Raw genomic sequence first — 20,257 nt, 5'->3', positions numbered from 1 at the left:
AGAGAGAGAGAGAGAGAGAGAGAGAGAGAGAGAGAGAGAGAGAGCAGAGAGAGCGGAAAATTCAGATGCGGAGCAAGCTGTATTTGCCCTCCGAAAAGGACTGGAGCACCTTCAAAAAACTACCTCATCAATTTGAGTTTGCAATTTTCTCTTAATGCATTTTTCCCTTCTCCTTTTTACCAAACGTTTTGTGAAAAATAAATCTATGATGCCAAAGGACTCTTTCTTTAGTGGAAACCCTTTGTTCAGGTAAGTACCTACTCAACCGAACCTGAAGCTCACCAAGTCGAATTTTCATACTACTGACAGACACTTAAGAAATACAAGACATAAAGAGAGTGAGCCAATGGTACAAGGTACATTGTACATGAAACCATTAAGAAACAAGCTGTAGTGCGTCAGCCTTGTAAGCGTTATACCTTTTTATTACTATTGTAATAATAAAGGAAGGACGGACTAAAAACGATTCCTAGAAATGAACAACAGCGTACAGACGTAAAACCATGTAGATTGTAGAAAGAAGGAGGAGGGAGGAGGAGAACAAGACAACAAGTTAGAAAAAGGGAATGAAGTCGAAGATGAATAAAAAGGGGTAGAAGGAGGAGGAAGAGAAGAAGAAGAATAAGAAGAATAAGAAGAAGGAAGAGGAAGAATAAGAAGAAGGAAGAGGAAGAAGAAGAAGAAGGAAGAGGAAGAATAAGAAGAAGGAAGAAGAAGAAGAATAGGACGACGAAGAAGAATAAGACGAAGAAGAAGAAGGAAGAGGAAGAAGAAGGAAAAATGTCAGCGACTATGCAAAGTAACAGACAACTTCCCAACAGATAATATTGATGTTAAGCAACGTCCTGCATGGTTGACTCTTGGAATGGTGACCAACTGGGCACATCTCACACTAAACTGTCCCTTTCGGGGTGCACTCAGTCCCTTGGCAACTTTTCAATTTAATAACTTTTACCGTCATGATACTAATGAGTATAATACACCCCTAAATTACAACGAAAAAAATCTGTCTCTAAAGGGAATTGAAGTCAAGATCTCCAGCTTGCAAGCCCTCTGTGATACCCACTGAGCTGTCCAGTGAATCTATGATCCGTTGGAACTTTGGAGAAGAGTGAGCAAAATAATTAAATTAATTGTTTTCTTTTTTTTTCTCCAAATAACAAACTGTTGGGTGTGGTCTTTATATTTCGTTGGATTTTCATTTCTAGTGAAAATTAGTTTCTTCAAGGCGGCTCTCTGCTCTGGGACTAAATGTTTGCTAAAGTTCTGCTATTCTACCATCTATCAAGCCTAAGTAACTTTATGACTTTCTTAATTATCCTATAAGTATTTGAATTGCGATTTTTTCGATACACTAGAGACAGACTTTTCAGCAATGATGGAAGATGGATTTTACACCTCGTCTTGTCTCTTAGCAGATACCACACACTCCTCCCTTTTATAAAAAAATTAATCATTACAGAATAGAATATACGTTTTATTTGCACATAAGATAGGTACATGAAAGTACATTGTATCATATAAAATTAAAATAATTATTCAGATTTCAGTTTCAGTTTGGATACAGAGTTCGATTTCAGTTTGGATTAGTAGGTGGTTGGTACCTAAGTGGAGCTAATTAGAGTGTTCTATTTTAAGTAGGTACCTACCTCTTTTTTTTTTTTTCATTTATTGTCGGAAAATTAGCTTTTCACTTCCATTACACGAGCCGCCCATTTATTCAGAAACTTTCAATAGAAATTACCTACACATCTAAAAAAAAAAAAATAAATACACGCTCGAGAATTTCATGTTCCTTCTACAGATTGTTACAAAAATTTCCATAGTGTCGTTTTCCACTTGCAAAATATCTATTTCTATTACCTACAACCTACAGTGCAATGGTCGAGCAGAATAGATGGGGGAAATGAGTGAATCATGGGAACAAATTGTGTGAACGCCTGGTATCTTTTAGGTATGCAATGTGCAACATTTTATTCAAAAGAACTAGTGGTGCATTGGCTTATACCAGTAGGTAACCTTGAATACACCAGTTCTTGACGTAGGTACCTATCACTGAAGTTGAGCAACGTTCCATGTGGTTGATATCTGTTCGGATGACCCTCTTTGAATGGAATTATTAAGTGTTGCTGGTGGTTTCAGAGTTTAGATAGTTGAAATACAAACGAATATAAACGGCATAAAACCTGACTACTTTTTTTTTACACCTTCACTAAATTTTCCGTTACAACCTATGTATGTACGTCTCGTTCTTTCAAATGTCCAGAGACAACGGCTTTTATCCTCAGATTTAATTAACTCACTATCTCGTTATCATGCTACCTGGGTATGTAAATTACTATTTATTTAATCAATGTAGAAAATATTTATGTAGGTGACTAATTTAGTCATAACATAACTCATATGGGGAAAGACAGCTGTCAGAATGGTATGAATTAATTTATTATTTAAATAATTCTGTAAAAATTTTGGGGGCTTCTCACGTAGGTAGGATTTTATGTTCAGCAGTTATTAATTATTATGTTAAGGCGGTCTCTTCCTGATCCCTTATGTGCCGCGTCCATTTTAATTTGGGACTATTGCACTGTTCAGCAGTTATAAAGCACGAGAATTTCGTAATGTTTGTGTTGAAGTGTGATTGGTAAGGACGTGAAATTAAATTTACCAGAAAAATATTGATCTCGGCCCTTTTTTAGCTAAGTCCCCTTAGGGATGAACTTTTTTTTTTTTTAATCTACCTACCTATGGGTTTTGAGGTCATTCTATAACTACCAAGGTTTTTATTGACGGAGACTTTACTCCGAAATTTAAACTCAGTTCCAATTTACCTAACTCTTGGAAGCAATCCTAGTTATCCTAGCAATATGTTTAGTTGATTTCCGAAAAAAATCCGCCGAGTCCGCTTTATCTAAGAGTTAAAATTAAATCGAGTTTAAAATCTAAATGCAATTTCTTTGTGTTATTATGTCACAACTTTGGTGCTCACTGTAGTATTGTAGGATTTTTCCCAATACATATGTATTTTAACTTGAGAATTTCCGTTTGTATGCGTCAAATGTCAAACACAGCAACCATGTAAGTATGGATCAAATCTTGCGAGTAACTTTCGACAATTTTCACGTCCAGTAAAAATTGATTTGAATTTTGATACACTCTTATCTAACTTGGATGGCAATAGCTTTTTACGAGAAGAATTTGTTTAATTTACATAACTTTAGATCTCCGTTTTCGTGTAATTTACAGAGGTCAGATAGTTCACAAGATTTTCTCCAGTAAAGGGGTAAAATACGAGTATTATCGTTTAAATAACGCTTTTCGGACAAAAAACATTGCCCCATATGACCAGTTTGTTCAATTATTCAGATTCTACGAAGAAACGTAGTACGAAGGTAGGTTTACATTGTATGGGAGAAAACAGAAGGATTCAAAGGTTAGAGGTAGACAAGTGGACAGGCATCAAGCAGAAATGAAAAGATACAGAAATGCAGACACAGAAAAGGCTTTTCGAATTCGAAAATCGAGAAAAGGTAGACACGCCGAAAGGGAATGCGTACAAGGGAGCAAAAATGAAGCAGAGAGGAGGAGAAGAAGGGAGAGAAGAAAAGGAGATGGAGATGGAGAGAAAGGACAAGACGAAAGAGGGGAGGAAGGAGTGGTGTGAAAGAAGGAGGGATGACAGAAGGAGAATGAGAATTGGAAGGTTGAAAATGTGATGTGACTAAAACGGAGAAGGAAGAGGGAGGAAGAAGAGAACAAGCTGGGTCCGTCCCTCCGGGAATTTTTTAGCCCGTAGTTTATTCGATCGTGATTGGAGAAAATCAGAACCTATGTACCTACCTAATTTGTTTAATATTCAGATTCTACGGATTTGATTTTTCGATTTGATTATGATTACGGATTTGATTATTCTTGATTTGATTTTTCGATTTTACTTTCATGATTTAAAATCAAGACTAGAGCCCGTTCTCCCTTTATATCCCAATATAAGGTTTAAGTCACCCATCCTTTTATTGGCCTAGCTCGGCGTAGCTTTAACATAGGTGACGCTAAAACCGGTCTTAAATTAACTACTGAAGTAGAGAGAGGAAAGGGTACTTAATAAGCGCAATTTAAGCCTTTCCATGTAAAGCGTGGAAGTACCACTTTCAATTACCTATATTACTTTCAATTACCTATTACTTTCCGAATTTTCCAACGGGGTTAATCAAACGCAGTAAAGTTTTTTTTTTTAATTTAGGTGCTTTAACATTTTGATGTCCTTCGCACCGCGTCCGGTTCAGGGATTAGATTTTGCAAATTTCAAGATCAGAGCTCATTTGTGTGAGAAAATATGAAAAAAATCCCCCAAAAACCAGTTAGATTTTGGTGTAGACATCTATACGTTTCAAGTATAGGAAAAGGGAGTCTACACCCTCTGTCTCGTCTTGCAGAGAGAAAGGGGTGAGGAGGGAGGACCGAACTGGTGGGAGTGTTGGGCACTCCAGGATGTGGACGGCTGTCACTCTTTCACCGCATTGACATGTAGGGGGCGGCTCTTTTTTGAATAGGTGGCTATGGGTGATGAGGGTATGGCCTATTCTCATACGAGTTAGTACCACCTCCTCATGGCGGTTTCCTCTATAGCTAGATTCCCATTTGTTTACATCACGTTTGATTTTTTTGAGTTTGTTGTTAGGGTCGGTTTCGTCCCATAGGTAGTATTTTCAATTCATGCAGTACCTAAAGTTTTAAAAGGTCAACATTTTGACAACGCAATTTCAAATAGTTCTAGTCTCCTCTAAAAGTTTCAAAGTAGAAACGTCCTCTTCTATTACGACAAGGCGAAGCCTTTAGAAGATGATAAAAAAAAAAAAAAAAAAAAAAAAAACTCAAACCATTATAATAAAGCACAAAAAGCACAAGTAGGTAAATAGGGTATATGCCTACTTAATTTTCTGTTAGATAATAAATCACATATAAAAAAGTTTATCAGGAGTAGGTAACTTACTAAAACTCGTAAGTCAGTAGAGTTCTGAAATTTCCAACAGAAAATCCCGACAAAACACTTACAAACACCGGTTTACATTTTTAAAACGATCATCAAACAACTCAACCTATTAACTCGACGAAAAAACACTATAAGCGAACAGACAATTATCTTCCAAACACAACACGGATCATTCTGACTCTCAATAACTCGTTAACACGTGCCTCGGCCCTTGGTAGGGAGAAAAAAAAACATTAAAAATTTAGAAAGAAAACGTGAGTGACCCGCTATGTACCTGACCATTGTGTCATTATGAGTGACCCGCTAGGTACCTGACCATTGTGTCATTATGAGTGACCCGCTAGGTAGGTACCTGACTATTGTGTCATTATGAGTGACCCGCTATGTACCTGACTATGACATGACTTGTACGGTTCGCACATCGCGACGGGTTTTAGATGAATTCCCTTTAGGCATGAGCTATTCATTTTTAAGGCTTAAGGCTACAAGGTGAGTTGAACTCAGTTTGAGTTTAACTCTCGAATTGGATGATTTTTCAAAATTTTCAGCCAATCAGATTGTTTAACGAGAGAGTAGTGGCCACATCGTATAGGAGAAAACAGAAGGATTCAAAGGTTAGAGGTAGACAAATGGACAGGCATCAAGCAGAAATGAAAAGATACAGAAATACACAGACACAGAAAAGGCTTTTCGAATTCGAAAATCGAGAAAAGGTAGACACGCCGAAAGGGAATGCGTACAAGGGAGCAAAAATGAAGGACGGCACAAGAAAAGAGAGGAGGAGAAGAAGAAGAAGGGAGAGAAGAAAAGGAGGTGGAGAGAAAGGACAAGACGAAAGAGGAAAGGAAGGAGTGGTGTGAGAGAAGGAGGGATGACAGAAGGAGAATGAGAATTGGAGGGATGACAGAAGGAGAACTTGAAGTCCTTCAGCATGACTTTCTTTTCTCTACTTAATTATTCCCATGCTTGAGGCTAGATAAGTACAGCTGCTAAGGTCTTATCGTCCCGAAAGCGAAGAGAGAAGGAAGACAGGATAGGAAAAAGCTAGCCGTTCCGAAAACGAACTTTATCCGTTCAGGATAAAATCCGTCCCGGGCGGGAATTGAAACCGCGGCGGATTTTATCCTAAACAGATAAGGTTCGTTCTCGGAACGGCTGGCTTTCTCCTATCCTGTCTTCGGTCTCTCTTCGCCTACAGTTCCCTCTATCTCACCTCTGTTTGTTAGTTTTTTCTTCTTCTTAGAATTCACTCCGTTTTTTCAAAGAAAATCGGGGGTGTGGATAATTATTATACTTTAAAATAGAGGTGGGTGTTGTTATAATGTTGAAGGATTGTTGGGGGTGTGTTTTAAAAGAGTTTAAGTTGAAAGTGTGTGGATGTGTTGTTTAGGGGAAGGCGAGAGAGGGGGAGGAGGAAGGGAGGAGGGAGAAAAAGGATTGGGATTTCAAGGAGACCGAGATGAAGCGTGATTTGGAGAATAAAATGAGAAGGAGAAGGAGGAGGAGGAGGAGGAGGAGGAGAAGGGGAAGAGGGAGAAAAAGGTCAAAAGCACCGGGCAAAACTCAAAACGCCAGGCTAACAATATGGTGGGTGAAGAAGACGAGGGTTACAATTTACAACAGGGACAGATTACAGAACAAGCAGAAGGGAAAGGAGGAGGAGGAGTAAAAGAAGAAAGAGGAGGAAGAGAAGAAGGAAGAGGAGGAGAAGGAGGAGGTTTACAGAGGTGGAGAAGAAGAAGGAGACGAGGAGGAGGTTTAGGGGAGGTAGAAAGGGAGGGGGTGAGAAAAGGCGCAAACACATAAATCACCCCCTGGACGTATTTTCAAGTTCCAACCCGCCAACGACATGTCAATTATATATAAGCCTTTCAACTTTTCACTCTCCCTCTTTTTACTCTTCTTCCTACTGAAGTGTTATCTAAAACTCTCTCGGTTTGAGTTCATAGGTCATCGCGACAAATTTCAAGATCAGAGCTCATTTGTGTGAGAAATTGTAAAAAAAAAATCCCAAAAACCAGTTTTTTTGGTTTTTTGGTTCTCTGGACAAAATTTGCACCACCACTTTCGTGTTCTTGGTAAAAAGACCTTTAATTTGATATATAGGTCGACCAGGTTTGGATAAGTCTTTCTATGGGGACAGACAGAGTGACGACACCGATACAATAGTCCGTCCCTTATACCTTTTTATTATTACTGTAATAATAAAGGAAGGACGGACTAAAAAGGAGGAGGGAGAAAAAGGATTGGGATTTCAAGGAGACCGAGATGAAGCGTGATTTGGAGAATAAAATGAGAAGGAGAAGGAGGAGGAGAAGGGGAAGAGGGAGAAAAAGGTCAAAAGCACCGGGCAAAACTCTAAACGCCAGGCTAACAATATGGTGGGTGAAGAAGACGAGGGTTACAAGTTACAACAGGGACAGATTACAGAAGAAGCAGAGAGGAAAGGAGGAGGAGGAGTAAAAGAAGAAGGAAGAGGAGGAGAAGGAGGAGGAGGAATAGGAGGAGGAGGAATAGGAGGAGGAGGAATAGGAGGAGGAGGAGGAATAGGAGGAGGTTTACAGATGTGGAGAAGAGAGGAGAAGAAGAAGGAGACGAGGGTTGGAGAGGTGGAGAGGAGGAGGTTTAGGGGAGGTAGAAAGGGAGGGTGAGAAAAGGCGCAAACACATAAATCACCCCCTGGACGTATTTTCAAGTTCCACCCGCCAACGACATGTCAATCTTATACAAACCTTTCCACTTTTCACTCTCCCTCTTCTTATTCTCTTCCTTCTTCTCCTTTTTCTCTTCTTCTTTTTCTTCTACTCTTCCAATTCTTCCTCATCCCTTCTTCATGTTCTTGTCATGCTCCTTTTTACTTTCCTTATCCTATAGGAAGGAAAGTAATGTAATCGGGTCAAATTTTCGATGGTCAGTTTTTAGTGTCAAAACATGTTTTGAGGTCCCTAGAGCCTAAATCCAAAGTTTCAGCCATTGGTCCGTGTGTGTGTCTGTCCTGTCTGTCTGTAAACAAAATATCTCGAGAACGGTAAGAGCTAAAGACTTGAAATTTGGTGCGTAGCTGTCAATGTAACAAGGATGCGACACGAACACGGTTAAGACCGGTGCAACGGTTGGCGGCATTTTACCGCTTTTTGGCGGTTTTCGGTGTAATTTAACAATATCTCGGGAACGGTAGGTGTAAGCTAGAGACTTGAAATTTGGTATGTATATATTGTAGTTCACAAATGTGACAAGAATGTAACACAAAACTTTTGGTTAAGATAGGTGCTGCGGTTGGCGGTATTTTACCCGCTTTTTGGCGGTTTTCGACCGTTTTTTGACGGTTTTCAGCTATACTGACTAAACGGTTTGAGATATTGTGAAAGTTACTATAGAAGAACACCCAAATAAGCATCATTTAATACGATAAGGAAAGTTGTGTGATGTTCACACCAGATTTTTTTTTCTTCTCATTCTCTTTATCTTCTACCTATACAGGTTATTCAGATGAAAAAATCGTCTTTTTTTTTATCTGAACTATTGAAGACAGTTTTTTTTTTTTTTTTTTTGAGCGGCAATTTTACTTTTATAATTAATTTATTATTCTTGAAATTTGAAATCTTGAAACTTGAATAGCGATGTCAACACCTGTGTGAGATACAAATCAATTAATTACATTGTGACTTTTATCTAATTGTTAATCTTCTTTTATAACAAATCATTTGAAGTTTAGTTGCTTATATTTACTTGCTATAGCACACTCTTGCGGACTATTTAGTCGTAAGCTCCTTTTTGCATTTTTTTATGACACAAATAAAGTGAATAGAAAAACCAAATAAAACAAATAAAATAATTTTTTTATTTGTTTAAAAAAAATACAGCTATTGACTGAGTTGTATTTTTTTTCCCTTTCGGAAACGAGCTCAGTACTCAGTAGATGGGAAATTCCGAAAGTAAAATAAGACTCTGCTAAGGTTTTTATAGTGACGGGGGTCTTGACTTCCATTCGACGACAAGATAAGATTTTCGATAAGTCAAATAAGGAGGAACCTTTCAAATTTCAACCCTAAGAAGGGTTTTAACCTCGTGCCTTAATGTCTGTACAGGGAAATTTCAAGTCAAGTCACAACACAGTAGGTCAGAAGGGTTGCATAATTTTATTTATTTTTTACAAACTAACACTAGGTCGAGGTTATAAGTAAATCTACGTAAAAGTAATACACAAGAGTAAACTCAAGTAAAAGTAAACCTAGGTCAATAAATACGTATAGTAAATCAAAGTAAAAGTGATAAAAAGTAAAAGTAATAAAAGTTGACCTATGCGTAATACGGCCGTTTAAAGTTTGCAGCTTTTATCGGAATTCTGAAATTGGCATAAAATTCATAAAACCCAAGTTAAGTTTTCTTTTCGGAAACAGAACCGATTCCGATGGCGCACCATCTTGGATTTCCTATGGTTTAGTACAGGTGCTATCACACCAAAAGAGGGGAAACGAGCTTCAGAATAGGGGAAATTCCGAAAATACTACATACCCTAGGTACGTTCTGAAAGTTTGGAACAATATCTATGAAATTTTAGAAATCCGTGAAAAGCCTCAAGCTTTGAGTTTTGGACGGCAGTAACTATTACGGTTGTATGGTACAGACTATGTAGTAAAATGTAAAAGTAAAAAAAGAAATTCATGGTAGAAGTAAACACATACACATCATTGTGGTAAAGTTTCAATTCAAAACAGCAAAACTTTCGGTTCCAAATTTCAATTTGTATTGTAAAAACTACAGATCGAGTAATCGAGTATTGATAAGTCCAAAAATACATTACTTAAAGTTAGGTATAGTAAATCTATGTAAGCGTAACTCTGTCAAACCGTCAAACCTCTAAAAAAAAAAAAAAAAAAAAAAAAAAAACGAGCTGGAAAAGATTTTAAAAAATATCTTGTAGTTACCTCTTTCCACCCTCCCACCGTCTTCCCACCCTCCTTAACTCTCTTTCCTTCTTCCTTAACCGTCTCCTCTTCTTCTCTAGCCCCCGCCTCGTGCTCCTTAACTCCGTGCTCCTTAATATCCCCCTCCTCCTTAACCCCCCCATTTTGTTCTTGGGTAAACCGGCACTCTGTTTTGTACGTCTAATAAAAAAAACTTTCCATACCACGTAAAGAGAGAGAAATCTCGATTGATAAACCCGGGGTCTGAAAAGCAACGGGATAGACCAGGCCTTTACGTTTTTTATTTTTTTTTAGGTTGGAACTTTCGAAAGCGTCCATCTGAACCGTACAGTAGGACTGGCCCAGTGTATGAGAATGGAACATGGAGGATATAGAAGAACAAAGAGATAAGAGATCTATTCAATGAACCAGATATCGTTGCGAACATCAGATGCAGGAGAATGAGATGGATGGGACATGTGTTCGCGGTAGATTTGACCATTGTGTCATTATGAGTGACCCGCTATGTACCTGACCATTGTGTCATTATGAGTGACCCGCTATGTACCTGACCATTGTGTCATTATGAGTGACCCGCTAGGTACCTGACCATTGTGTCATTATGAGTGACCCGCTATGTACCTGACTATTGTGTCATTATGAGTGACCCGCAATGTACCTGGCCATTGTGTCATTATGAGTGACCCGCTATGTACCTGACCATTGTGTCACTATGAGTGACCCGCTATGTACCTGACCATTAGGGTTGCCAACCGTACTTTATTTCCCGGAACAATCCGTATTTTTGTCAAAAATCAAATGTTCCGCCGGAACACACCTTTGTTCCGGGTGAAAATCGGGAAATCCGTATTTTTTCACCATTTTGCTAGTTTGTACCGTATATGCCGAAAAAAAGGTTGGCAACCCTATTTTGGCGGTTTTCGGTGTAATTTAACAATATCTCGGGAACGGTATAAGCTAGAGACTTGAAATTTGGTATGTAGTCCACAAATGTGATAAGAATGTAACACAAAACTTTTGGTTAAGATAGGTGCTGCGGTTGGCGGTATTTTACCCGCTTTTTGGCGTTTTCGACCGTTTTTTGGCGGTTTTCAGCTATACTGACTAAACGGTTCGAGATATTGTGAAAGTTACTATAGAAGAACACCCAAATAACCATCAGTTAATAGGATAAGGAAAGTTGTGTGATGTTCACACCAGATTTTTTTCTTCTCATTCTCTTCATCTTGTACCTCCAAGTTATTCAGATGAAAAAATCGTCATTTTTTTCTGAACTATTGAAGACAGTCAACCCTTTACGACGGAAAAACCATTTGACCAGTCTCTACAGTAAAAAAAAAAAAAAACCTCAAGCTGTTTTTATAGAGCTAATCTCACACCTAGTCGTGCATTTTGATCAACATTATCATCTGTTTCTCTATTATATTTTTGTAAAACGTTAAATTGATTTTCATTTTTCGCTAATAGTGTGGGAACACATAAATTGTCTCGTCGTTCGTTATCGTGTTAAGACCGCCCTCACATTAACACTAAGTCAGGAGCCAAGATTTTATCGGCCGCCGTGTCGTGTTAGGCGATGATAAAATTATGTCGTGACCCTTCTCCCGACCCCCTCTAGGCCCCCCGGGGACCCCCGTGTGAGGGCTATCGCGTAATGCTTGCTCTTGGGGCCTGGCTGGTATTCCAAGAAATTCACACTTTTTATGTCACATTTCACCAATCAAAGCTGGATTGCTATCTTGGAAAAAGGTTGAAAAATGGTTCAATAGTTACCTTTTGACAGCAGCTGCAATGATTTTTTTTTTAATTTTGTTAGAAGGTTTTTAATTTTGTTAGAAGGTACTTACCTAAATCCGTACCTAGTATAATAAAAATAGAGAAATATCTCTATAGATTTTTTTTTTTGACAAATTCGCACAATGTCTATTGGAAACGTGTAATAGCACCGCACGTGCCAAGCTCCCTGTCCACCCTAACATGCGCCATGCATTTACCCAGATACTGAGGAAACACACAGGTTAACAATACAAATGTGGAGTACACATACAGTATGTAACTATGTAGTTATGTACAAATGTGGAGTACACATACAGTATTTAACTATGTACGGATTTGTTATATACACACGCTGTGTTCAACCTTCACCTCCTCGCTTAACCACATCCACCCATCCACTGTATTTACCGGGTGGAAGTGAATAGGAAAACAGACATCAAGTTTATAGCGTATTTTCCTTTCTGACACTCGTATTTATGAACAAGAATGATCGTTCTTAGATCAGTCTCAAGTCAAAATTGACCAATCAAATGCCTTGAGACTATGCTTAGCAAGAACTTAAGAGCCAGCATTTTGTTCATAAATATGGGTGTGAATGTCAATGCACATTAGCTTAATTCGAATTTTTCTTTCTCAAATGTTAATGTACATTCCTCCTTCTTCTTTCTTTCTCTTCGCACTTCTCCTTACCTGGGCCGGATTAGCCCAAAAAAAATTTTAACATAAAATAAAAAAAAAAAAAAAAAAAAAAAAAAAAAAAAAAAATCAGTAAAACATCAAAACTCTGTTCCGTGTTGATTTATGCCGGGCGTCTCTTCAAACTATTGACGTAGGTTTTTTTTTTTTTAAGAGGTTTGACAGAGGGAACTGTAACTGCTATGGTCTTATCGTCCCGAAATCGAAGAGAGAAGGAAGACAGGATAGGAGAAAGCCAGCCGTTCCGAGAACGAACATTATCCCATCAGAATAAAATCCGCCCCGGGCGGGAATCGAACCCGCGGCCTAGCGCTTACAATCTCCTTACTTTCTTCTTAACATTTGCTCGTTTTCACTGTTCATCCCCAGAGAGATGTTAGGTAATGTGTATTACATAACATTTTCCTTTGTCTCCTCCTCCTCCTTCTTTCCATTATCCTTTTCTCCCTTTCACTAGTCCCCCTTTACTTTCTTCCTTTCGCTGGTCCTTCCTTTTGTCCCTTGGTCTCATTTATTTTCCACATGATGTGTAACTTTTCCTCTTCATCTCTCTTTCTCTCCTTCCTTTTCTGTTTAATAATAATAATAGTGCTTATTTATACTGCGCGCATAGGACTGAAAAGTCCCTTTACTCCAGCAGTAGGCTACAACTATTATTGTGGCCAAATCCTCAAATTATAAGTATTGAGGATAAAATTCCATACCTCGGCTGGGATTGAACCCACGCCCTCCTGTTTACCAGGCGATGATTTAACTGTCTTTTTTCCTTCTTCTTCTTCTTCTCCTCCATCTCTCTTTGAAAGTAAAATCGAAAAATCAAATCAAGAATAATAATAAACTGAATATTAAACAAATTAGGTAGGTATATAGGTAGTAGGTACTCATTTTCTCTAATCACGATCGAATAAACTACGGGCTAAAAAATTCCCGGAGGGACGGACCCAGCTTGTTCTCTTTGTCTTCTTCCCTTCCATCTCCTTCTGGTGATACAGACTCTTTCTGTTTTTCTCAGAACCTTTACATTTTATATACCAGCTTTTCATTTTGTAACGAGAAAAGGAGGGATGGAAGAGAGAGAGAGAGAGAGAGAGAGAAAGGGAGGAAGAAATAGAGAGAAGAGGGAGAGAGAGAGAGAGAAAAAAAAAGAGGGAAGGAGAGAGAGAAAACATCATGACCGGACGTGATTTTTCCGATGAATTTCTCCCTTCCTCTTTCTCTCACACCATCTCTTCTTTCTGTCTCCCTCTTTCTATTTCCCCCCCTCTCTTTTTCCCTCTTTTCTTCCTCCATTTTTCTCCCTCTCCTACGTTCTTTCCTTTTCTCTCTCTCTCTCTCTCTCTCTCCTGTTTCAATATCGACAATGTTGTGTACACATCACCATCAACCATTCTGGAAATAATCTTTGTATGTAGGGTATTGCGTAACAATTGAACTTTGCTCTCTTTTGACGAGGTTTGACAGAGAGAACTGTAACTGCTGAGGTCTTGTCGTCCCCAAAGCGAAGGGAGAAGGCAGGATAGGAGAAAGCCAGCCGTTACGAGAACGAACCTCGTTCAGGATAAAATTCTTCATAGTCTGAATCAAGAAGTGACGTCATTAGGTACATACTTTTTCCAAGTCATTAGGCGTATTTTTTTATGCAAATAAAACGAATAAATTCCATTTTTTTAACCAAATATTTTTTTATTTTCTTCAGTTTATTCGATTTATTTACAAATATTTTTTCAAATATTTCGAATAGGATTTTTTTTATTTATTTGTCCGCCATGTTTTATTTTTTTTTTATTTTTATTTTTTTTATTTTATTATTATTTTTTTTTTTTTGAGCGGTAATTTTACTTTCATAATTAATTTATTATTTATTATTCTTGAAATTTGAAATCTTGAAACTTGAATAGCCGTGTCAACACTTGTGTGAGATACAAAATTGTTAATCTTCTTTTATAACAAATCATTTGAAGTTTAGTTGCTTATATTTACTTGCTAGCACACTCTTGCGGACTATTTAGTCGTAAGCTCCTTTTTGCATTTTTTTATGACACAAATAAAGTGAATAGAAAAACCAAATAAAACAAATAAAATATTTTTTTATTTGTTTAAAAAAAATACAGCTATTGACTGAGTTGTATTTTTTTTTCCTTTCGGAAACAAGCTCAGTACTCAGTAGATGGGAAATTCCGAAAGTAGAATAAGACTCTGCTAAGGTTTTTAGTGACGGGGGTCTTGACTTCCATTCGACGACAAGATAAGATTTTCGATAAGTTAAATAAGGAGGAACATTTCAAATTTCAACCCTAAGAAGGGTTTTAACCTCGTGGCTTAATGTCTGTACAGGGAAATTTCAAGTCAAGTCACAACACAGTAGGTCAGAAGGGTTGCATAATTTTCTTTATTTTTTACAAACTAACACTAGGTCGAGGTTATAAGTAAATCTAAGTAAAAGTAATACACAAGAGTAAACTCAAGTAAAAGTAAACCTAGGTCAATAAATACGTATAGTAAATCAAAGTAAAAGTGATAAAAAGTAAAAGTAATAAAAGTTGACCTATGCGTAATATACGGCCGTTCAAAGTTTGCAGCTTTTATTGGAATTCTGAAATTTGCATAAAACCCAAGTTAAGTTTTCTTTTCGGAAACAGAACCGATTCCGATGGCGCGCCATGTTGGATTTCCTATGGTTCAGTACAGGTGCTATCACACCAAAAGAGGGGAAACGAGCTTCAGAATAGGGGAAATTCCGAAAATACTACATACCTACCTAGGTACGTTCTGAAAGTTTGGAACAATATCTATGAAATTTTAGAAATCCGTGAAAAGCCTCGAGCTTTGAGTTTTGGACGGCAGTAACTATTACGGTTGTATGGTACAGACTATGTAGTAAAATGTAAAAGTAAAAAAGAAATTCATGGTAGAAGTAAACACATACACATTATTGTGGTAAAGTTTCAATTCAAAACAGCAAAACTTTCAATTCCAAATTTCAATATGTATTGTAAAAAAAAATCTACAGGTTGAGTAATCGAGTATTGATAAGTCCAAAAATACATTACTTAAAGTTAGGTAGGTATAGTAAATCTATGTAAGCGTTAACCCAGTAAACATGATGTAAGTTTTATGTTGTGCTACTTTTCGCTAAAAATTAAGGTAAAGTTAAAGTATTGTGGAGTTCAATAATAAATTACTATGCGATGTATTCTAGTTTGGGGTTCACCATAATGTATATTCAGTTTTAGGTCAAGAATAATGTAGGTATATTCAGTTTTAGATTCACCAAATACTTTGTTTTAGGTTCAGAATTGCTATTTCGGTTCGATTTAGGTTTCAACAAAAAATCAGTTTTAGGTCTGGCATATAGTTGGAGGTTCAGCATATAGGTAATTCAGTTTTAGGTTTACCATTCGCATTTAGAGAGTTCAACACATGATTCTGGTTAAAATCTGGCATGTAGTTCTTCAGGTTCATTCAGTTTTAGGTTACCTAATTGAGTATTAGGTTTGAGGTTTGGCATATAATTTGGTAGTAGGCTTGTAGGTTTACTAGATATATAGTTTTATGTTCGCCAAATACCTGTATTGTATAATTCAAGTTTAAGTTTGCCAGATATGTAGTTAAGTTTGAGGTTCAGCATAATGTATTTTATATGTTTTAGGTCTGGCATATATTTGTTTAGTTTTAGGTCCAGCATATTCAGTTTGAGGTTTACCATATAATTCAGGTTTAGGTTCGCCAGATAGTTTAGTTTGAGATTCGGGGCATGTAGTGTTAAGGTTGAGCATATAAATAGTTTTGTTTGAGGTCGCGTTCCGTACGGGTAGGTAGTAGAAGTAGAGAGTCGTACTACCTAACGTATTGTGTCTGCAAAATAAAGAACAAACAAAGCATGCATGAATAGGTGAATTTGGTGATGTCTCTTTATCAAAACAATTTCGGGTTTCGGTTAGAGCTGTGACATAAATCCGATTTCGGATATCCGATCCTGAATACTCCGAAACTCTCGAGTTTCGTCTTGTCAGAAACCGGGCCTAAGAAAAGCACGTAACTACAATCGATGTTGCTAGGAAGGAAGGAAAAATCACCAAACCAAAACAATTTGACAAGTCACAAGAACATCATTGAATAGATACAAGCAACACAACACTTACCTTTTTCTAACCGAAAGAATATTTGACCTATGCTATTCGTATTCATTATAATAAAAGACTTTGTAAAGCTCCATATCAACAGTATCGGGATAGTAACATTATCCATTACAAAACTGATGCATCTCACATGAAATGATTTTAATTCTATCCTTACTTGAAAGGAAGGAAAGAATGTGAACTATTCCCACAAGACCTTGTTTAGACTTATACTGGCAAATGGGAGGTGGTTTTTAATTGGTACAAATCCAACATAACCTTATTCACCACGAGGTTACCTTAAAAAGACAGGAAGATTTTTCAACTTTACGATAAAACCGAGAGTGTAAACAAGGCATATTTTACTCTATTACTGCTGGGGTAAAGGGACTTTTCACTCCTATTCGGGCAGGATAAACAAGGTATATTCTATTCTATTACATTGTATAGATTCCCTAACAGAGTGTAACAGAAAAGAAACAAGTGACTTACCTTCACTCAGGGGCGACATCACAATGGCACACGACTATAATGAACCGGGTACTGTCTAGTCATCCAGACGTTGCCTCTTCCTGTTCCTATCTCCCTTGGGGGGATCTGCCTCCATCACTTTGAGACGGGACCCATACATCTCTGCCCCGTGTAGAGTCTGAGAGAATTCAACAAGAATGTAATAAATAAAATCATCACCTTGAGACGAGAAATAAATCTAGAGTCTGAGAGAATTAAACAAACCATTAATTATAAAATAGGTAAAGCCAGGAAGGATTAAATCATCACCTTGAGACGAGAAATAAATCTAGAGTCTGAGAGAATTAAACAAACCATTAATTATAAAATAGGTAAAGCCAGGAAGGAAAGACCCAAACTCATAAGAGGTTTGATAGAGGGAACTGTAACAAGGGAAGGTCTTATCATCCGGAAATCGACAGATTGTAAGTAAAAAAAAAATCGCCAAACTCATAAGAGGTTTGATAGAGGGAACTGTAACAAGGGAAGGTCTTATCATCCGGAAATCGACAGATTGTAAGTAAAAAAAAAAAAAATCAAAAATCGTGAATTTATTTGTGTTAAAGTAGAGAATTTTCACAAGTGGGTATCGCAGTATTACTAAGTGCCTCCTTTTCAATCAATTTAGTGAATTTATTTGTGTTAAAGTAGAGAATTTTCACAAGTGGGTATCGCAGTATTACTAAGTGCCTCCTTTTCAATCAATTTAAATAATTTTACACTGGTAATGGCACCACTGGTCGCTACTCGGTTGAAGTAGCTCCGCAATTGTCCTCACGCTCCAAACATAGAGTCGAAAAAACTCCTTGCAGGCAATGTAATTTAAATGAGATGTTCCCACTACGCACGACACGATTTTTTCCCGGACGACAAGGAGAACGGGCTCTTACCTGAATTGCCTGGTCTGCACTGGAGGCATCAGCATAAGAAGCATATCCGCAGTTCTTGCCGGGCAATATGTACACGTCTATCAGGGAGCCAAATCTACCGAACACATCTTTGAGGGAGTAGAGAGGAGGTAAGCCGGGCTGACACACGATGAACAATCTGAGGAAACAAGGGAGTACAAGAGGAGTTAGTTTTTTCCCCAAGAGGTTTGATAGAGGGAACTGTACTTCCACAAGTAAGTAACTTGTTTGAGTTGCTTTGAAAGGGTCCCTCTTAAGAATAATAAATTAAACTCAAAAAGGAGACATTTTCCTTCACCAAATAGTGAGAGTTGAGGTAAAACCGGCATGCAACCTTAAAATATTTGCGCTAGAACCAAATGGCAGTCTCCAAAACAAAAACAAAAAAAGTCAGTCTGCTGCTGATCTAACGAGGATGATGACAGACACCGAAAAAGGAAAAGAAGAAGGAAAAAAAGGGGGATCTTGTGTAAAGGGATTTTACGATTTACTTACCGTTTCGCCACTTCGGAATTGGAGGGAGCCAAAGGTTTGACCGAGGGTAATTTAACACTGCAGAATGAATCATCCCCAGCATTGGATCCATTCAGATCCGAAACACCCAAGTCTAGACCATCTGATAGAACAGGGAAACAAATATCAAATTAAGTAGGGATCATAGGAAACTTTTAATGATCACTATTAGCTCACATATCAAGTTTCTTCCACCAAGACACTTAATTTTGTATTATAAAGTACCTACTTAATAGGTATAAGTATGTTTTCAAAAGTTTGTTTGAAAACACCCGTCTGCCAGACTGTTTGTTTGTTGACAGGTCTGTTTATTTTATTAATTTTTCAAGGTCAATAGAATGGAATATGTACAATATACCCTGTTTATACTGCCAGAATAAGACTGAAAAGTCCTTTACTACCGCAGTCTAAACAAGGTCTTATTTTTTTTTTTTTTTTTAATGCCAACGTCTACACACCACTTAAAAATTAATTTTCAAGTAGGGCAACACTTGACAGTTGTTTTGACGTTACAATCTTGAGCGAGAGATCAGAGGAGGTCTGGTGTTTCGTATGTGTTTCGCACAGAATAAATTCAGCACTTATAAATAAATTTGCTTAATTTTTCAAGGCTCACCTGTGGAAAGTCCCGCCGATCTGAGCAGTGAAGTCGCCTGGGCCAGGGCTTTGGTCAGCGACTGCAACGCTCCCTTGCTATCCACCACGGACAGGGCCGCGTTACCTCCTAACGCCGAAGCGCCATTCCGTGGCAGCCCGTAGCTGAAGTCCGGTTTGTTTCTTCTTCCCTCCTCCACTAGTGTTACTATCCTCCACTGTCTCACTACCCCCCAGCACTGACTTCAACAGTTTGGTCATCTGTACAAATATCTTAGAATAGACAGAATCCCGTGTTCCCCATGTCTTGGAATAGGTTTGATGTATGTATCGAGCGTCTAGGAATATCTTCTTCATATCACTCTTGCTGAGGTGAGTGTTACGTTTGACATCAGTTAGGTTATCATGGAGGATTTTCTTCACCAGGTTGAGAGCATCGTCACAGATTTGTTCCCGCTCGTTGTCACGAAGGTATTTCCTGTGAATGAAAACGAAAAGAATGAGTGGTACATCTGTTTCATTGCCGTTTTTATTTCGTAGCAATGAAAAAATTTTGGTCTCGTGGTCTGTGTCGTAACATGCCCATCCGGTAGCATGTAGTAAGAAAAATAAAATAGTTGAGCGTTTCATCGCCGTTATTATTTCGTAGCAATAAAATAACTGCTACATTAGACGCATGTGGTCTGTGTCGTAGCATGCCCATCCCGTAGTATGTCCCTCATCAGATGGGCGATAAGAGACACAATACTTCCCGTTTAGGTGCTGGGGTAACACGAGAACATCAGAAAGTAACAAACTGTCCACTGAATTATTTTTGCAATCGAAATACGGGTGTATTTTTTTTGTCGACTCTGGGAATCGAACCCTGGGAACTTCTGCATGGTAAGGGAGCGCATTACCAGTGGTCACTGCGCTAATATGATAATTTCCAAGTATACCAAGCGTACCGGGAGGCGCGCGAACATCAAGAGTTCCAAGGGCCGTGCCGCCCGGCCTATATTAAAGCGAAACAGAGTTTCATGCTTTTTCGGCATTTCTATTCTACGTAGAAGTTCACTTACTTCTCAGCTTCCGGTTCATCTTTGAGTGCCACGGCAATGTCCATGAGTGTCTTAGCATCCTTGATCTCACTCAATAGATCCACCACTAGATGTATAGAACGACTCATGTGATAGGCAAACGATCCTGGTCTGTCTAGGTCAGCTATAGGCGTTCTCCATAGACCCT

At 38.1% G+C, this 20,257-nt stretch overlaps 3 protein-coding genes across 4 annotated transcripts in view; all 3 read right to left on the bottom strand.

Moving 5' to 3' along the window:
- The window catches only part of LOC103509614, a 25,149-nt gene extending 8,133 nt beyond the window's left edge, over positions 1–17,016 (bottom strand). Inside the window, exons 1-2 of the mRNA XM_008474236.1 lie at positions 16,998–17,016; positions 16,785–16,804 (exon numbers count right to left, since the gene is read on the bottom strand). Coding sequence (XP_008472458.1) covers positions 16,785–16,804; positions 16,998–17,016 — 39 coding nt within the window. The remainder of the gene's footprint in view (positions 1–16,784; positions 16,805–16,997) is intronic.
- Positions 1–17,126, bottom strand: part of LOC103509615 (transcription factor HES-1-A) — a 29,378-nt gene extending 12,252 nt beyond the window's left edge. The window contains exon 1 of one of the 2 annotated variants that reach the window (XM_026823909.1): positions 16,998–17,126. The gene's annotated coding sequence lies outside the window, so the exon portion shown is untranslated. Of the gene's footprint in view, positions 1–4,987; positions 5,047–16,997 lie in introns of those variants that run through there. The other variant, XM_017444244.2, reaches the window with a different exon arrangement.
- Positions 17,053–20,257, bottom strand: LOC103509613. The gene is made up of 5 exons (XM_026823907.1): positions 20,092–20,257; positions 19,168–19,508; positions 18,419–18,539; positions 17,906–18,062; positions 17,053–17,154 (listed from the first exon to the last, which is right to left on the bottom strand). Exons 1-5 carry the CDS (start codon positions 20,196–20,198, stop codon positions 17,053–17,055), a joined length of 828 nt encoding a protein of 275 aa, XP_026679708.1. The 5' UTR covers positions 20,199–20,257.

Source organism: Diaphorina citri, unplaced genomic scaffold (assembly GCF_000475195.1).
Source record: "Diaphorina citri unplaced genomic scaffold, Diaci psyllid genome assembly version 1.1 scaffold514, whole genome shotgun sequence".
NCBI lineage: Eukaryota > Metazoa > Arthropoda > Insecta > Hemiptera > Psyllidae > Diaphorina > Diaphorina citri.
This window is presented reverse-complemented; position numbering and strand designations above follow the sequence as displayed.